An 18,361-nucleotide genomic window follows, 5' to 3' on the forward strand; every position below is an offset into this window, starting at 1 on the left:
TTCTTTTTTCTCCCAACCGGATGTGAAACTTTCCTCGCGCTCTGTTTCGATAACTCTGTCTAAGCAGGGATGCCAACAATGGGTGTACGTGACGAGCCCGAATGTTAAATTACAGAAAACACAAATATCGGAAGGCAAAGATTGAAAATCGAAATATCTTAAGTCGAAAGATCAAAAAAAAAAGGGTGCATGGTAAACGGTACATACATACTCACTTAATTTGCACGAGCAGGGTACAAAAGGAACAAGAGGAACAGGCTTTTCCTCCCGTATTCTGCGCGCGCAGATTAATACGGGAGGAAAAGCCTGTTCCTTTTGTTCCTGTTGTATCCTGCTCGCACAAATTAAGTGAGTATGTACCGTGTACCATGCACCCTTTTTTTTTTTTTTGATCTTTCGACTTAAGATCTTTCGATTTTCGATCTTTGCCTTCCGATATTTGCGTTTTCTGTAATTTAACATTCTGGCTCGTCACGGAGACCGGCCAACAATATGTGGGTCTATCTCACGGCAACGAAAGAGAAACGGTCGAAAAAGCAAATATCGAAAATTGAAAGATCGTAAGTCGACAGATCAAAAAAAAGGGTGCATGGTAAACGGTGTAATATAATATATATATGATATATATGAGTTATATGATATATGTATATATATGATGTATATGATATTATACCTTTCGATGCGGTGACGGTTATATATGTAGGTATAAATAAATATTTATATTTATATGTATTTCGAGGTTTTTTCTCTTTACCTAATATGTAATCGACTGCGACCTTTTCGAAGTTGTAACGATTGAAAACAATTTTCAATATTTGTATAATTTTTGCCAAAAATTATATGAATTTTTAGATTTCTAACAACGGGTTTCAGTTAAAGATATTGAATCGAATGGTTTCGGAATGAAATTGATGCACGAATTACGAATGACAAATTACGAAGTGATTACGAATTACGAATTACGTTTTGTGCATCGCCGACGCCTCCGGTACCCCGGGGCCTTCGCCCCCGGCGCTTCCGTCGCTCCGGGGCCTTCGGCCCCAGCGCCCCCGATGCCCGATGAAAAACTGAAAAAAAATTAAAAAACTGAAAAAGTGAAAAAAATGAATAAACTGAAAAAATGAAAAAAATGAAAAATATGAAAAAAAAAATTTGTTCACCATACTGGTTGACGGTTGATCGTCCGTCACATATATACAAATATACAAATATATTTAGCGACAGTCCGTTTTTATATATAGTATATTATACGTCGTTTTACCCTGCTTGGCTCAGTGGTACCCATATTGTGTAATTTTCTGCAATTACCCTCAGATATACTCCAAACACGCTGGTGGAGGTGCGAAATGAATTTCTAAAAACAATGTCTTGCAAGTACTTTGTAAATAATCGGCGACTTGTGCCGAATTGACGTTTCAGCTTCCGTTTTGCTCGCATCCATGATGGAATATAAATGCATTCGTTTGTGATTCACCAAGCCAAATTTGTGGATCCAAATGATTGTGAATTACATACTCCACGTTTTGCATGTATATGTTAATGCCCGGGGACGCTATTCTTGGTGTATACCAAAAAAATTACATATATGATCCTTCCTATTATAAACTAGTATTTCTTTTCTTTTTTTCCAGTTTATTTAATTATTATTATTTTAATATTAGATGAAACTGATTATATATTGCCAAAGAAGAGAAAAACCTTGATTTTTTCAATCTCGCTTTTTCAACCATGGATCCACGAGAGATTGAGATTTATGTTTTTTTTGTAGTTTCGTAACAGCAGGGTATCGGTATATCTGAACAATGAGAGGTCAATAAGCAGTTATCTAAAATCGCGACATTTGGCTGTCCCGAATGGTCCTTTCAGGACGCCCGGATCAGATGCGTGAAACCGGGACAATCCCGGAAAACCGGGACGTCTGTCAGCCCTAGACTAAGGTGACTGTCCTGAGAGATAAAATCAGTACACGCTTTTCATCAAATGGATAGATTGATATATTCAAAGCCTTCAACAAAAACGGTTGTCTACTACAAAAATATTAGTAAATTAGTAGAGTATTTATTGTCTATAAATGCGTATGCCAAATGACTCTTTGATGAACAATATGTGTTCCAGTGATAAAATCCAATTGATTGCAGAAACTATAAAACGTCTGTTAATTACTATTTATGTATAATTTTAACAAGTCTTGTTTAGAATTTCAATTTTTGAAGAAAATTAATTCATTTTTTCCCTAAAATTAAATATAAAATAAAATAAATGGAAGGGGGGCAGACTGTCAACGGCTACCTTGGGATGGGCCGGTTTATGAATATTGGAATCATTATTTTATATTCATAAATGTGCATCCACGATTCTCTAATGTTCATTAATATTTCTAATAAATTAAATATATAGAAATATTTTTTTGAAAAAAATATCCTGGTTTTAGGTGCGAAAAAAATGGCCACCTTAAATTTCCTTCCTTTGGCTATTGCCAATTCTAGCCAATAAAGTTTATGACTTTTTACTCAAAAGGATATCGAGTGCAGCTGCGCACTTCATATTGAATGGCTAACACTTAATTTTGCTGTGCATAACGGAAAATAAGGTTCTTCCTTATATCTGCTATATATTCGACTGCGAATAAAACAATACTTTTGAAATTGTTTGAACATAGTTTTTAACAACAATGACATGAACTTTAGATTTCAAACAACGGATTTCCGGAAACTTTTGATTTTGAACTACAGGTTTCAGGAAATTAGAATGACACCACTGAGCCGTTATAATTGAAAGTGGTCTAATTCCACTTTTCTTCATTTCGAGGAATATTTCGACAGCAATTTGTGAATGAAGTCAAACAGAAACAGTGTTTTTGGAACTCAAAATTACACTTTTAAATATTTATTTATTTATTCTAAACAGACCATTGTGGCATAACAGGAATTCCTAAAGCGCCACAATGGTCAAAAAATATAACACAAAAAAAACAAAATAACAATTAAACATAAATTAATACATAACGAAAATAATATACTCATCAATTATACATAAAAAATACATTTGCACATAAACATAAATACATCCATACATAAACATAAAAAATAGCATTTAATAATAACAGATAAAGTAAAAATATCAAATATAAAATATAGCATAAGGAATGCCTTGCACCTACAGCCAGTTTCAATAAATATGTAAGAAACAACTACAAATACAAAACATCCCTGTAAGGCCCAAATGGAAGAGAGTTAATCAAAATTTCACTCATAAATCACAATCAATCATGAAAACAATGATGAGCGCAGACTACCAGATAAATGGGTTAGAGTAATTTCCGACAATTTACGCTCACTAAGGTGGAAAATATCACATTCAGTCTCGGCAGCAACGATTTCATATACATATCTAAATATAACGACTCATATACATATCTAATATAATTTAAACTACTAGATTTTTTTCTTGATCGAAGGACGATTTTTCTATTTTCGATTTGTCAAGTATTTAAGCCAAAGTCATCGTAGCAATAAATATACGACAAGCAATAAATATGACTAGTTTTTACCACTCCAAATAAATATAAACAAGATTTTTATGTAAGTTTTGTTTGTTTTGCATTGAAAACCAGTTTTCTGATATTTTGTTTGAAGATACATATGTGTATAAGAACAAGTAAACATTTCTACTTTATCTACATATGTACGCAGTAACAACAGATGAAGTTTTTTGATCATGCGAAAATTCGAACTCGAGATTTTGACTGATTTGAACACTATTAGTCCTATTGAACTGAAACTTAGTATCGGCTACTGAATTGCTAATCGTAACGACGTAAATTTTTTTCAAATTTTTAAATTAACCGGAAGTGGTACCTCCCTTATAGGTGTCCTCTTTTGTTTTGTTTCTACGCTGCCTGGTTATATTCTGTTCGCCATGTTTTCTTCCGTTTAATTTGTTTAATATTTCGCAAATACATATGTGCCTCTAGTTAGCCACAAATCGTTTGTCATTTCCAAAAAACATCATATATGTATGTATGTATGTATTTATGAATTTATGCATTCGCATCAAAGCAACAATCATATATGAAGATCGTATCTGTGATTTGAAGAAAATACAAAATACAAACAGGTATCAATTATATTTTATGATATTGATCTCTTAGTAGTTGTTGGATAGATAGAAAGTGTCTGAATGTTTCAGGATTTAAAACGAAATAGCTATGAGCGGTTGTACAGGTCAAAGGCTTGTCTATGCAAAGAACAGCATTTTTTTACTGTGTTTTATTCATATTTTTAAATAAGCTTACATAATCAATACGCAATTTTCTTTCCATAAAATAGCTGAGTACGGTGGGGAAGGGGGGGGGGGGGAGGAATCTGCCAAAGACGAGATTGCAATTGCAATAACCGACATATTTTAATATGAATATTTTCCACGGAACAGCAAATTATCAAAGTTCAAAGGAATCTATCAATTTTTTCTTTTTTGCACCGTGCTGTATCAAATTGGAATCAAAACAGAGGTACTCTTGTGGCTCTTGTGAGCTTTTAAATAAAGCGCATAAATTCGAAATTTCATTTCGTTTCGGAGAAAATGAAATCTGTTTTACTGGTTTAATTTTTAAAGTATTTACGTACACTAATTGGAACATTTTGTCTGAGACATATTCCTTTTAAAAAGACATATATAAATATGTAGAGATGGATTTTATGACGTGGATTTTTTTTTTCAATATACTGTAAATTTTATCGTTCAAAATATTCAATCACTCAATCTTGTATATACATACAAGATTGAGTGATTGAATTAGCATAATAGTGTCTTGTTAAATAAGTAACAAGATTGTATATGCAGACATGGTATTGGTGATGAATTCATAGACACTCGTGTTATACAAGTTTCTTGTTGCGACAATGGAGTTTCGAACAATAGGCTATAATAAGACGAATAATTGTATTTTGAAGAACGACGGAGATTTGAATCTAAAATATTTCAATGGGCTTAAAGAAGAAAGTACATATGTAAGTAAATATTATATTCTATGTATATGGACAGATTCATATTACGTCTACGCCACGTACATATGTACATATATTCCGTAATATGAACGTGGCGTAGACGTAACGGCAGTATCCGAAACTATTCTATATAATATATAAAATAATATATATAAAAGCGGAAGGGATGTGTGTGTGTGTATGTGGTAAGTGCATCGACAAGTATGGAGATTTAAAAAGACAAATTTTTGAATTATCAATTGAGCTATTAAAGGCGTACAATATAGACTCGACGATACGACACAAGCAATATTGTGCTGTATCGTAGCGCTCTGTAATGTATATGTAAGCTGATTTTGCTTTGCCCTTGGTCAAAAAAATCTGAACGTGCGCTGCCGTATTGTATGAATAGCTGTGCTGGTTTGTTGCCATGCAGTGCTGGACAATATAAATATACTTTAATACCTTTTCGATTGATCGATTTTCAACTCATTTCTCTTTTCCATTACATAAATATGTATAAGGTTCATATTTTTTAACAATTTAATATTATTTTTTAAGCTTTTTTTTTATTAACCTGTATACACTAACTTTAAGATGCGATAATATTATGAATAATTACTAAAGAGCGGACCAACTTTGCGCTGTTCATTGTTCACTGTTCGCCGTGCATTGTTCATTTTTATTATGAACCTTTTTTTTGCACTCTAGCTTTGTAGTTTGCTCTGTTTCCTGTAAAAAGCACGCTTCCGGTCCTACCTCTAATAATAACAAGAAAATTGGATTATAAAAATGATCACTGTTATATTATTCAACACTGCACGTTAACAGCTCGGCACAGCATGCAAAACACTACTTCTAGTCATACTATACAGCACCGCCCGTTCTCGGCACGTTCGTACTTGTTTCGGACGAGTGTATGGTAAAATTGGCTTTCATATACATTGCAGAGCGCGACAATATAAATCGATGTCATTTCCAAAAAAGTATCAGAGATTTTTGAGTAATTTCGATACACAATCGTCGTTCAAAAGGCCGTTCAGCCAAATGTCCGTTCGGCCAAATGTTCGTTGGCCTAATGTCCCTTCGGCCAAAAGTACATGTCGGTTACTGCTGTTACATCTTTGTTACGTACATATTACGGAACATATGAATGTGTCCATATATGTACATACATATATAATAGAACCAGTTGTTTTACCCGGGTTCGCTCAGTATTTGTAATATAAACAGCTTAAACAAAATAAAAAAATTAAAAACAAAATAAAACATGGCGAATCTAATAGTTGTTTTACCCGGGATCGCTCAGTATTTGTAATATAAACAGCTTAAACAAAATAAAAAAATAAAAAATAATATTAAATATTCATTTGTTTTTTTATTAAATTTATTTGAATCGAATCGTCATAGAAACTGACTTTTTTTCGATTTCCAACCAAATATAGTTACAAACTTACAGTCACTTTCGAAATTATATATTGAAATATGTATTATTTATTATACCAGAATCCGCCGACCCCTTCCGGTGCCCTTCGTCCCCCCCGCGCTCCCCGTCCCCCTTCGCCCCCGGCGCCCCCCGGCCCCCCCCGTCCCCCGTCCCCATGTCGTCATGTCGTCATGGAAATTTTGACTTAATTTCGAAGTTCCCAATCAATTTCCAACCAACAATATTTACATACATACAAAGTCTCAAAGAAATTAGTATAGTTAGATGTAATAAAGGATATTTATTGTACTGCTATTTACGTGCAGTTGCCGATCAAGTATATACATATCTATGTATAAACTGACCTTTAAACTTGAATATTATTCATAAGAATTCAAAAAAAGAAGCAACGTAGGTAAAAGATTGAAAGAGCATCGGAGAGATATTATTTATTTTGTATGAATTAAATATTTATATTTTTGACCTCGGTGATCTTGAGATAATTGCATTGAACATCGCAACACATAATGTTTTGCGCTTAACAATATTTAAAAATACTGGTGGTCTAATAATACGTTTATTCTGCTATTACGAGATTCTGGATAAGTCAAATTAAAATAAGTGTTTTTGGAACTGAAAATTGGACTTTCAAATATAACGGCTCATTTATACAATACCGGTCTTTCCATACGATATTTAAAATTTTATTTTTGATCATGTCCAAGCATTGTATTTATGTATCGTTACATTACCTGAAGTAAATGTGTCTAGTTACGTGTCACATACATACATAGATGGGTTTTATTTGATTAAAAATTGTAATTCTTAATCTTCAATCTATACGCGACTTTACAAATGTCTATCGGACTAATCGCGAAAATGTGCATTTTGCCATTCGAAATGCCTTTCGAAATTGTGGCGCTTTCAAATTTGAATTTCACCAAACGATGGAATGTCCATATTTGAATTTGATTATCATCTTGACGACATTCTGATCACTTTCGGTCAAATGAATCCGAATGTGCCGATATTAGAAAGCGCAAATATGCATACGTATTTTGAATTCCTACTTTGTATTATATGTATTATTATAATCCAGTGGACGAGATGAGGTCAAAACACTTTAGAAAATTAATCATTTCGATCAACATATAATATAAAGGTGTTTGTTACCTTCCACCCCCCCCCCTCCCTCTCTCATGCTCCATTTTATTCAATGATGATGACACCATGATCTGTAGACAGTCGCACCAAATTATTAAGACTTTGTTATTCAACAGCTTGATTTTATTTATGTTGATATTAAACATTAGGCCTATTTAAAAATACGTAAATTTTTTTAAATTTCACCCCCCCCCCCCTTTTCAATTGTTTTCATTAAAAAAATACGTTTGAATATTTTCCAAAATGTATTAATCAAACATTCACATTCTCTTTTAATATTTATTTATTTTATTCTAAACAGACCATTGTGGCATAACAGGAATTCCTAAAGCGCCACAATGGTCAAAAAATATAACACAAAAAAAAACAAAAAAACAATTAACATAAATTAATACATAACGAAAATAATATACTCATCAATTATACATAAAAAAAATACATTTGAACATAAACATAAACACATCCATACATAAACATAAAAAATAGCATTTAATAATAACAGATAAAGTAAAAATATCAAATAAAAAAAATATAGCATAAGGAATGCCTTATGCTATATTTAAATTAATTATAATATGAAATTACTATTCAATATTATAATTGCAGAATAGAAAAGCGGACTTTGCGTCACAACCTTTTTTTGGGAAAGTGGAAAAGCTTTGATCCTATATATTTAGAATAATATTATTAAATTCATGGGATAAATAATTATCAATCAAATGTACAATGTTTCTGACCAGAAAGGCGTATTGGGTTTACCTGTTAGGTATTCCTGGTAGAAATTAAATTAAATGATAAAACTCCACAATATTAATAAGAACAACGATAGTATTAAATATCCCACAGCAAACTTAATCTACTTTTTCACCATATCTATTGTATTTTATGTATGTATATATATATTATATTTATGTATGTATATGTATATATGTATTGTAAGGTGTCAGAAGTTCACATCGTCATTGTTATAAACACGTATTAATAATATGAACCGTTCGTAACCCTTCAAACGTTCCCGCTACGATTGTTATCCATCGAGTGTGCACTTTTGTATGGTTTTCATTACTCCACTTTTCCGCATGTGAACACGAATCCACACTGCATTTCGATTTGGTTCGTTGGCCGCTGAAAATACCGAAATATACGGTTTTCATCAGCGGATCGTCGTCGAGCGGAAGACGCGGCCGCCATCTTTGCTCATGTACTCTACAAAAGGACACGTTATAAACGTGCGTCGCAAAAAATGGCGACACAACGCGAAGAACGGGTATTGAACACGCCGTTCAAGTCGCAATCAAAAATAACACGATCGCATAATATAACACATACATATGTATCTACCAAGTGGTTGTATGTACATATGTTAGTACATATGTAATCATCGGTGTCATCCCATTTCCGTAACGGCGGGCTTCCAACATAAAATACTTTTAAATTGACCGTGAACTGTGCCTTTTGAACGATCGTATATTCAATTAAAACTCTAAGTGCCGATACTGTTTTTTTCTAGGTCATTCGTTCGTTCAAAGTGGGATTCATGGACGAAGCAATTTGTCTATCAATTAGATCGATTAATATTTGTATCGTAAACGGCGATTTATTAACTTCGTTTGTTGCAAGAAAGCATTTTCTCAATGCTTTCTTGCAATTTGAAATGCAATTCCTTAAAGGTATATTACTATTTTATTTATACTTTGGGAAAGGCGGCATAGCTAATGGACCCAATTTTATGTTTTTGCATGATGCCGTTATCTAAGCGACATCTATGGTATTAAACTTGTATTAAATTTAGATTATAAATTTTGAAATCATATTAAAATAGTGGTGACGTGTTGGGTGGGATGGTTTTTGTCAATTTAATGAGGAACTGCTCGACACTGAAATCACAATCACATAAATTGCTAAGCTCTGATAGGAAACGATCGACTTGGAAGCTCATATATCCAGCAACACTACAAAAAATACTCGAAATATATTTTTTTCAATCAGGGATTGAACTCGGCAACTTCTCGGTCGTTCGTGCTAACGCAACCACCAATCTATGCTGCTGGTAATGACTTTGTGTAGACTAGTGTTGCGCCCGTTGATTTTTTAATGGATGGTTTTGGAAAAAGAATTGATACATGCATTAAAATAAAGTTATGTGTATAATAATAACTAGAGTACGGACCCAAAGCGTGCCGTTCATTGTTCAATTGTTGTAAATGCTTTGTAAAAAAGGTTCGGTAAACCTTTAACAATGCATTTACAACATTTGAACAATGAACGGCACCCTGGTTATCCGGGCTTTAATAATAACAAACAACACCCATTGTCGTCGTAATCGTAATTAGAACCGAAGTTGCAACTGAAACTAAAAAAGGAATTGGGAATCGGAACTGAAACAAGAACCTGAATTTGTACCGGAACTGAAATAGGAATTGGAATCGAAACCGGGACAGTAATAGGAATCAGGAATCGCAACTGAAACAGGAATAGGAAATCGGAACTGAAACAGGAACCGGAATAGGAATAAGAATCGAAACTTAAATTAGAATCGGGAATTGGAACATAAACAGGACCCGGAACTGAGATAGGAATTGGAACCGAAACCGGGACAGAAATAGGAATCGGGAATCGGAACTGAAACAGGAACTGGAACTGAGATAAGAATTGAAATCGGAACCGGGAATTGGAATTGAAATAGAAATCGGAATCGGAATTTAAATCTCAGTCGAAATCAATATAATAACCAAAGATCGGCGTTCGATGGATGTTTTCCGAACAAAAAATTGTTGTCAGTTTTTATAAAAACAATGCCTTTTGTTGACTTGCTTTGAACACTAATGGAGTGGTCTATTGTAGACTAATAATAACTCTTGATAGTTCTAAAATTTGTTTTTTTGAAATCTCCCTACTTGTCTGTATGTATTATTATTGCCCAACCAAATGCCTGAATATTGAAAAAACAGTTGATAAATATAAAAATGAAATAAAATATACAAAGGCAAAATACCTATATGTTTTAATCATAATATTTTACATACATTCAATACCTACTACTTATTAGTTTCATTGTCCGTTCACAAGCGAGCAATCTTCTCGATAAATTGCACAACCAATCAAAATCAAACCGTCCTCGTGAATGAGCATGAGCGCTTATTCATATATTATACATGTGTAAATGTTACTCAATAGATTGATTGAAAGAAATACAATTTGGGAGGCGTTGATAATATTAATTTTGTAGTTTTCTTCCGCTGAACTTTATTTGTTGAATTCAAAAGCGTATGTTTTGTACTATACGCTGTTTTGAATTTTAAACACGCAATCGCTTCATCGTTAAGGCGCATAACTACATACATACATATGTATATATATATATATATATATATATATATATATATATATATATATATATATATACATATACATATATATATATATATATATATATATATATATATATATATATATATATATATATATATATACATATGTGCATGAAAAATGTCTTGATATGCATATTTTAAAATTTCATATATCTATTTGTTCGCACGAAAAAGCTACATTTATCAAGTTTTGATAGGATTCAATCGTTTTTGGCAAGTTTGCTGTATTATTATCAGGTACTGTTTATAATAGTCTTAAACTTTATCAACATGCTATACGTATGTACCCGTATGTATGTATGGGTGATGCTGGGTATACCTGGGTCACAACTGCTTATTGGATTCTTAATTAGAACTGCATAGAATATAAAATTGGTTCTATTTTATAGCCGTTTTCCAGACTAGATGAATTAACATCGATCAAAGCATTTAATTAGAACCGAGTCAAGTATAAAGTTGGAGCAACGTCGTGTCGCGTCGCCTAGAATTAATTTAGTCTTGCTTGTCAGAGGTAGATGTAGGAGATAGAAGTAGAGGTACTTTTGCTCTGTTCCCGCACAGAGCAAATGTCAATATCAATCTGAAAATAGATGTGAATAATTTCTTTCCTGCTCGTCGTTCCAAGTATGTACGTAAGTGTATGTGCGAAGCACTTCAATATCACAACGAATTCATACACACGTACGAGTACATAGTCTGGTTTTACCGATTAGAGTTTGAAACGATTTACCAATTGAATATTACTTACCGAGAGCAACCGATTGAAAAATCATTGAAGATTTATCCTTCTTCTTCTGCACTGAAGTCTTTTCTTATGAAAGGCCGCCACGCTGAAAATTTCGTCAACATTTCCAACTATAATTATTTAGAAATCCAATAGAAAGCCGGTATAAAAATTGTAGCTAATCCACACAAACCTTAAATAACCACCGCTGAGGATTTCGAGTTTTGTAAACGTGTGTTTAGACCAGTGGTTCTCAAGTGCGGCCACGGTGGCCGCATGCGGCCACTAGTGGATTTTACTGCGGCCACCGGCGACTTAATAGTAAATAATACTAATATTTAAAAAAAATTAAATATATTTTAAAAACTACAAAAAAGTAACTTAACAATAATAGATACCATGCTCATCATTGACAAACTAAAAAATATAGCGAAAAGCCTTGTGACATAAGTTGAAAATGACAATTTTTCAATTTTATCTTCTGTTAGTGATTGCATAGATAAGATGTGACACAACTTCAAAATTAAAATTAAAACTTAAAATAATAGAGTGTCTTAAATCTCTGAATCTGGACTTGATAAAAGGTTCGGAGAATTGAATTTTTTTAAAACTGTTTCTTTTGTATTTTCCCCTTTTATTATGATGACAAATGAAAATTTCATAGTACTAAAAAATAGATTAAAATCATTTTCAGTATTGAGATTAATTAACCGGGCTAACTTAAAATATTTATTATTAGAAATTAGTCATGATCAAGTACTTAATAACCATTTTAATAATATTTCGGTTCAAAAATTTTGGTCGGAAATATACGTTGACAATGAAACAAACCAATATAAAGATTTGGCAACAATTGCTTTATTAATATTGTCTATTTTGCCCACTACCGTATATTGCGGAAAGATCTTTCAGTGTAATGCACTTTATTAAAAACAAATTTAGAAACCAGCTGAAAGACGCAAACTTAGAAGCAGCAATGCGGCTTGCATTGGAAGAATGGAGTATTGAGCAATTTCCATTTGCATTATTATTAAATAAATAGATACCAAAATGTTAAAATTTCTTTTATTTTATGAATAAATTGATCCACTTTTTTTGTAACTTTAATTTATTTGATTAAATTTGGTGCGGCCACCAGACATTTCCATGGGATCACTATTATCACCTGTGCGGCCATGGTAAAATTTCGCCTGAGAACCACTGGTTTAGACTCTCTAATATATCTTGCAACAATATATAAAATAAAAAAAATCTATTGATGAATGCATTTTTCCAAAACTGGTTCCATCTTCTTCATTGTTGTTAAAATGTAATACTCACAATCTAAATGCCAAGCCACGGTCTAAAATACTCAGCAGTTGGGGATTTCCATTGGGAAATTCTTCTATGGTTATAAATTCAGAAATTCCGGTGTAAACCAGTCTTTATAAACATTGACACGGATTACAAGACCCATGTTCAATGTTTTTTTTCAATGCTACCTATTTAGTATTCTTGTTATTTTTTACATACTCAAAAAACAACGCCTATTGGGGTTTTCAGGCCCATGGACTTGTTGGCAAAACGCCGATCGGCGTTGGTCAGCATTCAAAGAGTTCGGCTATTAATAAAAAACTACACGGTTTTCTAACCGAAGATGAGTCGGGAGGCGAGCGTTGTTATTTATTCCTGCATTATATCATTTCTTGTTAGTAAATATGCTTCAAGTATCGCATTAAACAGTTTATCAGAGGTAATATCATATTGCTTGATACATTTTCCTGAGGCGTATTTCCGCAGCGGTTCCGTTAGATAATTGCGCAATTTAAAAAATAAGTAAATCCTTGTTGTTAAATGGAATCTCGGGGCATGGGCCGCATTTAAAGCAGGTGTGGATCGCAAGCTACTGATGTGTATAAATACATATGTATATAATCCTGATTTATAGCCCCTGATTTATTTTAGTTAAATACAAAAAAAAAATAGAAGTGAAGCAAAAAATATACCTACACATATATTGTAACGTAGAGCGAATACGCGAGCCATGTACAACGGCCAATGAGGTCTCACGACCCATCGACCAATCATAGTGAGTGCCCGATGAGTATAAATACTGAGCGCGTTCGAACCGTAGAGCATTCGAAGCTGACGGGCCGTGCAGACCCATTAGGGCGAAAGCACACAACGATGCACGTGGCACGTGGTTTTTTTTAGATACTTAGATAAACCGTTTCCTTTTCCAACACATTGCTGCGAAAACGTCTGCTTTCAATAACTCGTCTCTTGTAAAGGCTATCCGGTTTCTTAATGTGCTAGATGGTCATTTGGACCTGTTTGATTGTCACGTTGATGAACTGGTCAGTTTCATGAAATTCAACAGGAGTCTATTTGAATGAGATGAATGATTGCTAATTTCACTGTTCGACACGAAAAGTGGTTCAGAGACGAGATATAACTTTTCTTATAGATCTTTGCCTCTTGGTGTTGTTCGGTCGATGTCTCAAAATCTGTCAATTTCCTTTTCAAAACGAATATTGGAATCTATAATTGGGTACTTTATCATTCATTTGTAGTAATTTTCAGCTTTCAAATCTCACTAAGTAGTCGTCCAATTCAAATCATAAGTTAATAGTACTTATTTTGACTTGGGATTTTTTCCCTCTGTTAATACTATTTTATATTGAATTTTTTCTATTGAAAAATGTTTATTGGGATAATGTTCTGGCCACACTATTTTTTTGTTTTTGTTTAATATGGTTAATTGGAAGTGTGCTGAATTTTAAATCGGTAAAATTGCGAGCTAAAAGCTCGTGCTGGTATTTACTCGTATTTACACGAATCTGAATTGAATTAATGGGGATAATATATTAAATTGTCTTATATTAAATTGTTAATTGAGAATCAAATAAAATTTCACTTAGAAAAATCATATTTCGACTATTCTTGTGGATTAATATTAATATAAATAATAGTATTCATGGAATGCCCAGGACGCCCCGACCCAAAACGACCCCCCTGAGGTGTTTTCAGTAAAATTGAATCCTTGTATTTATCCTTGACAGTGATCGATAACGGTGTTTTCCATATTTGAAGAAATGTAGGAGAACTTGTCGACGTTCCACGTGCCACGTTCCGCGCTGTGTGTTTTAGCCCTAAACTACTTCCACCGCACTAGCTGCGTCTTTCTCTCCGATCTTGGAAACCTCTTTTTACGTCCACGCAACAATATTTTACATATGTATCAACCAGTATGCAAACATTGAGACATCTTACATACATATATCCATAATGTGTGTATGTTTTAAACATACATCTTCATAAATAAGTAAACGTTTTGCATTATTGACGTTTTTTCATGCAGTTATTATTTAAATTTGTATCCATTTATTTATTTATGCGCTTATTTGAAATTGAAAGTGTGTATACATATGTACATAAATTTGTCTAGGCTAAAATCTATTATAATATAATCTAATTTTTAACCCAATGTATCAACAATTCGAGATTTTTAGCATACGTACATATGTATGTATGCATAATGATACATAAATATATGGGAGATAAATATAAATCTAGTGTATACATTATACATAGTGTTCAAAACAAAAATGTTATTTTCACACTCAATTTACTAGTTGAGTGACATGTTCACGAAAACCTGACCTCTCCATCTAACCTGGTACCAAATCATAGTTGAAGTGTATTTTCAGTTGTAATATATTTTGACAAGTTGGAATGTAATTGGCCATATTTTTATTTTTTATTTTACATATATACCAGGAAGGCCTTACAGGTAAATCCCAATGCGCCTTCCTGGCCAATTACAAATACAAATACAGCATTTTTATTATAAGTCGTTGAATTGCGAGACACTGAAAAAACTCGCAAATTAACGAGACATCTATGAATTGTACATAAATTTTTATTGTACATCAATCAAATTTTTCAAATAGTGGTGACATAGTAGGTAGGAAGGATTTTTAGCCAATTTTTTTTTCCGGGAACCGTTTCAACAATGAAATCAGAGAAAATTGGCAAACTCTGATAGGAAACGATCAACCTGGAGTCACAAATCCAGGTCTGACCAACAGCATACTCTGAAAACTTCATTTTCATTCAGGGATAGAACCCGGCACCTTCTTGACGGTAAGCAGAAGCTTAACGTCCGAGCTATGCTGCTGGCTAATATATGAATAAACGGTATATATTCCAACTGAAAATACACTTCAACTTTAACGGTAGTTGGTACAACTGGAAGATACACTTCAACTGTAACATATATGTACACTAGTTAGATAATATGCGTTTAATGAGGTGTCCAAACAATGCAAAGTTTCAGTGGGTGTCAGGCAACATTTGAACTGATTGAGTTGCGTCAGCTACACCCACAATATTTGCTATGCCCGTGGAACATCCTAATAAGTAGATGTTTCATCTTTCGTATACACACTCGATCGAAATTTTGTTATTAAATATACTAGTCACAACTTCGAAAATAGTCACAGCCTCGAGACTTCCGTAAAATGAACGTGCTATCGCATTCACCCCCCAATCGACTCGTGATGCCCAATTACATTTCGTTTCAGTTTGAATATGGGCCGTGCCTCGCACATATTCATGGAACACCCAGTACGACCACCTGGAGTGTTTTCGGTAAAATTGTATCCTTGCTTGACATTGATCGATAATGGTGTATCCCATATTTGAAGAAATGGAGAACTTGTCTACGTGCCACGTTCCGTGCTGTGTGTTTTCGCCCTATGTCGTGCGTGAATATTCCCGCAGTGGATTACGATGGAACTTTCAGGATTTGTTGTATGCATGTCCGGGAAGCTTACTGTGAAATAAAAACCGAAAACACCTCTTAATAATAATATTCGCAATTACGATTTTACCGACGCGAAAGTTTGAAGCGCCATTGTGTAGTCGAGAAAATGTGTTCGTTGGTAACCACGTTACTTACTGGATTTATGACGACACTGCGTTGAAGAGACGTTAGTTGTTCTCCAACCATCACTTGAAATGGGATCGGGAACGGGAATTGCATGCCTTATTCTGGCATTGCAACGCATGTCGGGTTCAGCTAGTAGTTAAGAATAATTAAAAAATAAATAAAGAAATTATTTTACATCCGTACAATGTTACAACACATTGCACGACCAATAGATATAATCAAGATTTTAAATGGTATTTTTTTCAATTGATTTCATTATTTTTGGCTTAGGACTAAGTTTAATTCAAATATTAAAGTTTTTTAATCAAAGCTATTATGCTGTATGTTTCCAAAGTATACATATTAATATTTAACAATGGGTATACTCCAGTGAATGACGGACAGCTTGCGTTTTGAATATACAATATCAAACAAAAGATAAACTTATAAATGAAAAATAAATGAATGAGATGAAAAGTGAAGGAAAACAAACACAAAACGATACTTTTTAAAATTTCCACGGAAAATGTCAGAGACTTGTCTCAATCTTCAGCGATCTCTTGTTTGCTTACTTATTCCTCTCTGAATACCATTTCGTGGTTTATTTTTTGCGTGTCTTTGAATTGTTTCGTAACTGGTGGTGTTTTCAATATATTTGATTTGGCCGTTGTTTTCGCTCTTTTGAAACCTTTTATGGGTCTCATAACGTGCTGTTAATATGATGAATCCAATATACATTTTTTACATACATATACCATTATTCGTAGATCTTACGTTTATACAAATTTTATGCTCCAGCTTCATATTAAAAACACCACTTACTTTTCGTTTAAGCATAGTTGAATGTTTTTCATTCAACAGTGTGAAAAATAAATTGTTATTTTAATCCGTTTATGAATTTCCAGGCATAAATCATGACTGACTACGAGCGAATCCAGAGCTCCTGTCTGAAAAGGGGTGAACTTTGGGAAGATCCTGATTTTCCTGCAACGCAATCGTCCGTTTTCTACCATCAGACACCGCCGTTTCAATTCGCCTGGAAAAGGCCAAAAGTAAGTCAAACCAAACTATTACACACCAGTATGTAGTTATACTTCATATTTTTAACTGAATATCACATCACATACATATGTATGTACATATCTGCCGAATAAAATATCCATATCGTTCACTTGACCCGCGTTGGCCAATTACATTTCGTTTCAGTTTCGCATTGAATTTTGGTCAAAAAATACAACATTGTTAATGCGTATAATTTGACTTTTATTATTGTTAGTTTTGAGTTCGTGTTTCGTATTTTGAAACATTTACATTAATAAAGTTTTAATATAAAATACAGAAGTTGTTGATATCGTTACGTACGCCGCGGATTAAGCGAATAGAATCCCAGAGACTGTGTGACCGTTCAAGGATTATCTGTAACGGATATCTGTTAACGGATTAACTAAGTCCATACCGTGCGACTGGTATAAGTGGTTTCAAGGATTAGCGACAGGCTAAGTGGAGAAAAGCTAAACAATGATTGCACTTCTCATACCGTGGGAATACATATCCGAACACGTGACTATACAGTAGGTAAACAGATTAGACGTCCTGAGAGATCTACCCCTTATAAGGCGGTACGTAGGCGATATCATGTCATTCTGGACTGAGCACTGCCAGTGCGTGTATCTCCTTAATCATCAATAAATGCTGTGAAACGACTGTCGGCCTGTTACTTGGATCCTCCACCCACCCCTACGCATCAATATTGCTAATTTGTTTATGGAATACGTATGT

The 18,361-nt window shown here is 33.6% G+C and overlaps 1 protein-coding gene across 2 annotated transcripts in view; it reads left to right on the forward strand.

Annotated features, from left to right (window-relative positions):
* CalpC (calpain C) overlaps window positions 1–18,361 on the forward strand; it is a 61,234-nt gene that overhangs the window by 399 nt on the left and 42,474 nt on the right. For both annotated transcript variants that reach the window (XM_077446353.1, XM_077446354.1), the window contains exon 2: window positions 17,488–17,634. In XM_077446353.1, the coding sequence (XP_077302479.1) occupies window positions 17,497–17,634 (138 nt within the window). In that variant the 5' untranslated portion in view covers window positions 17,488–17,496. The remainder of the gene's footprint in view (window positions 1–17,487; window positions 17,635–18,361) is intronic.

The sequence above is a fragment of the Arctopsyche grandis genome, chromosome 2 (assembly GCF_051622035.1).
Source record: "Arctopsyche grandis isolate Sample6627 chromosome 2, ASM5162203v2, whole genome shotgun sequence".
Classification (NCBI taxonomy): domain Eukaryota; kingdom Metazoa; phylum Arthropoda; class Insecta; order Trichoptera; family Hydropsychidae; genus Arctopsyche; species Arctopsyche grandis.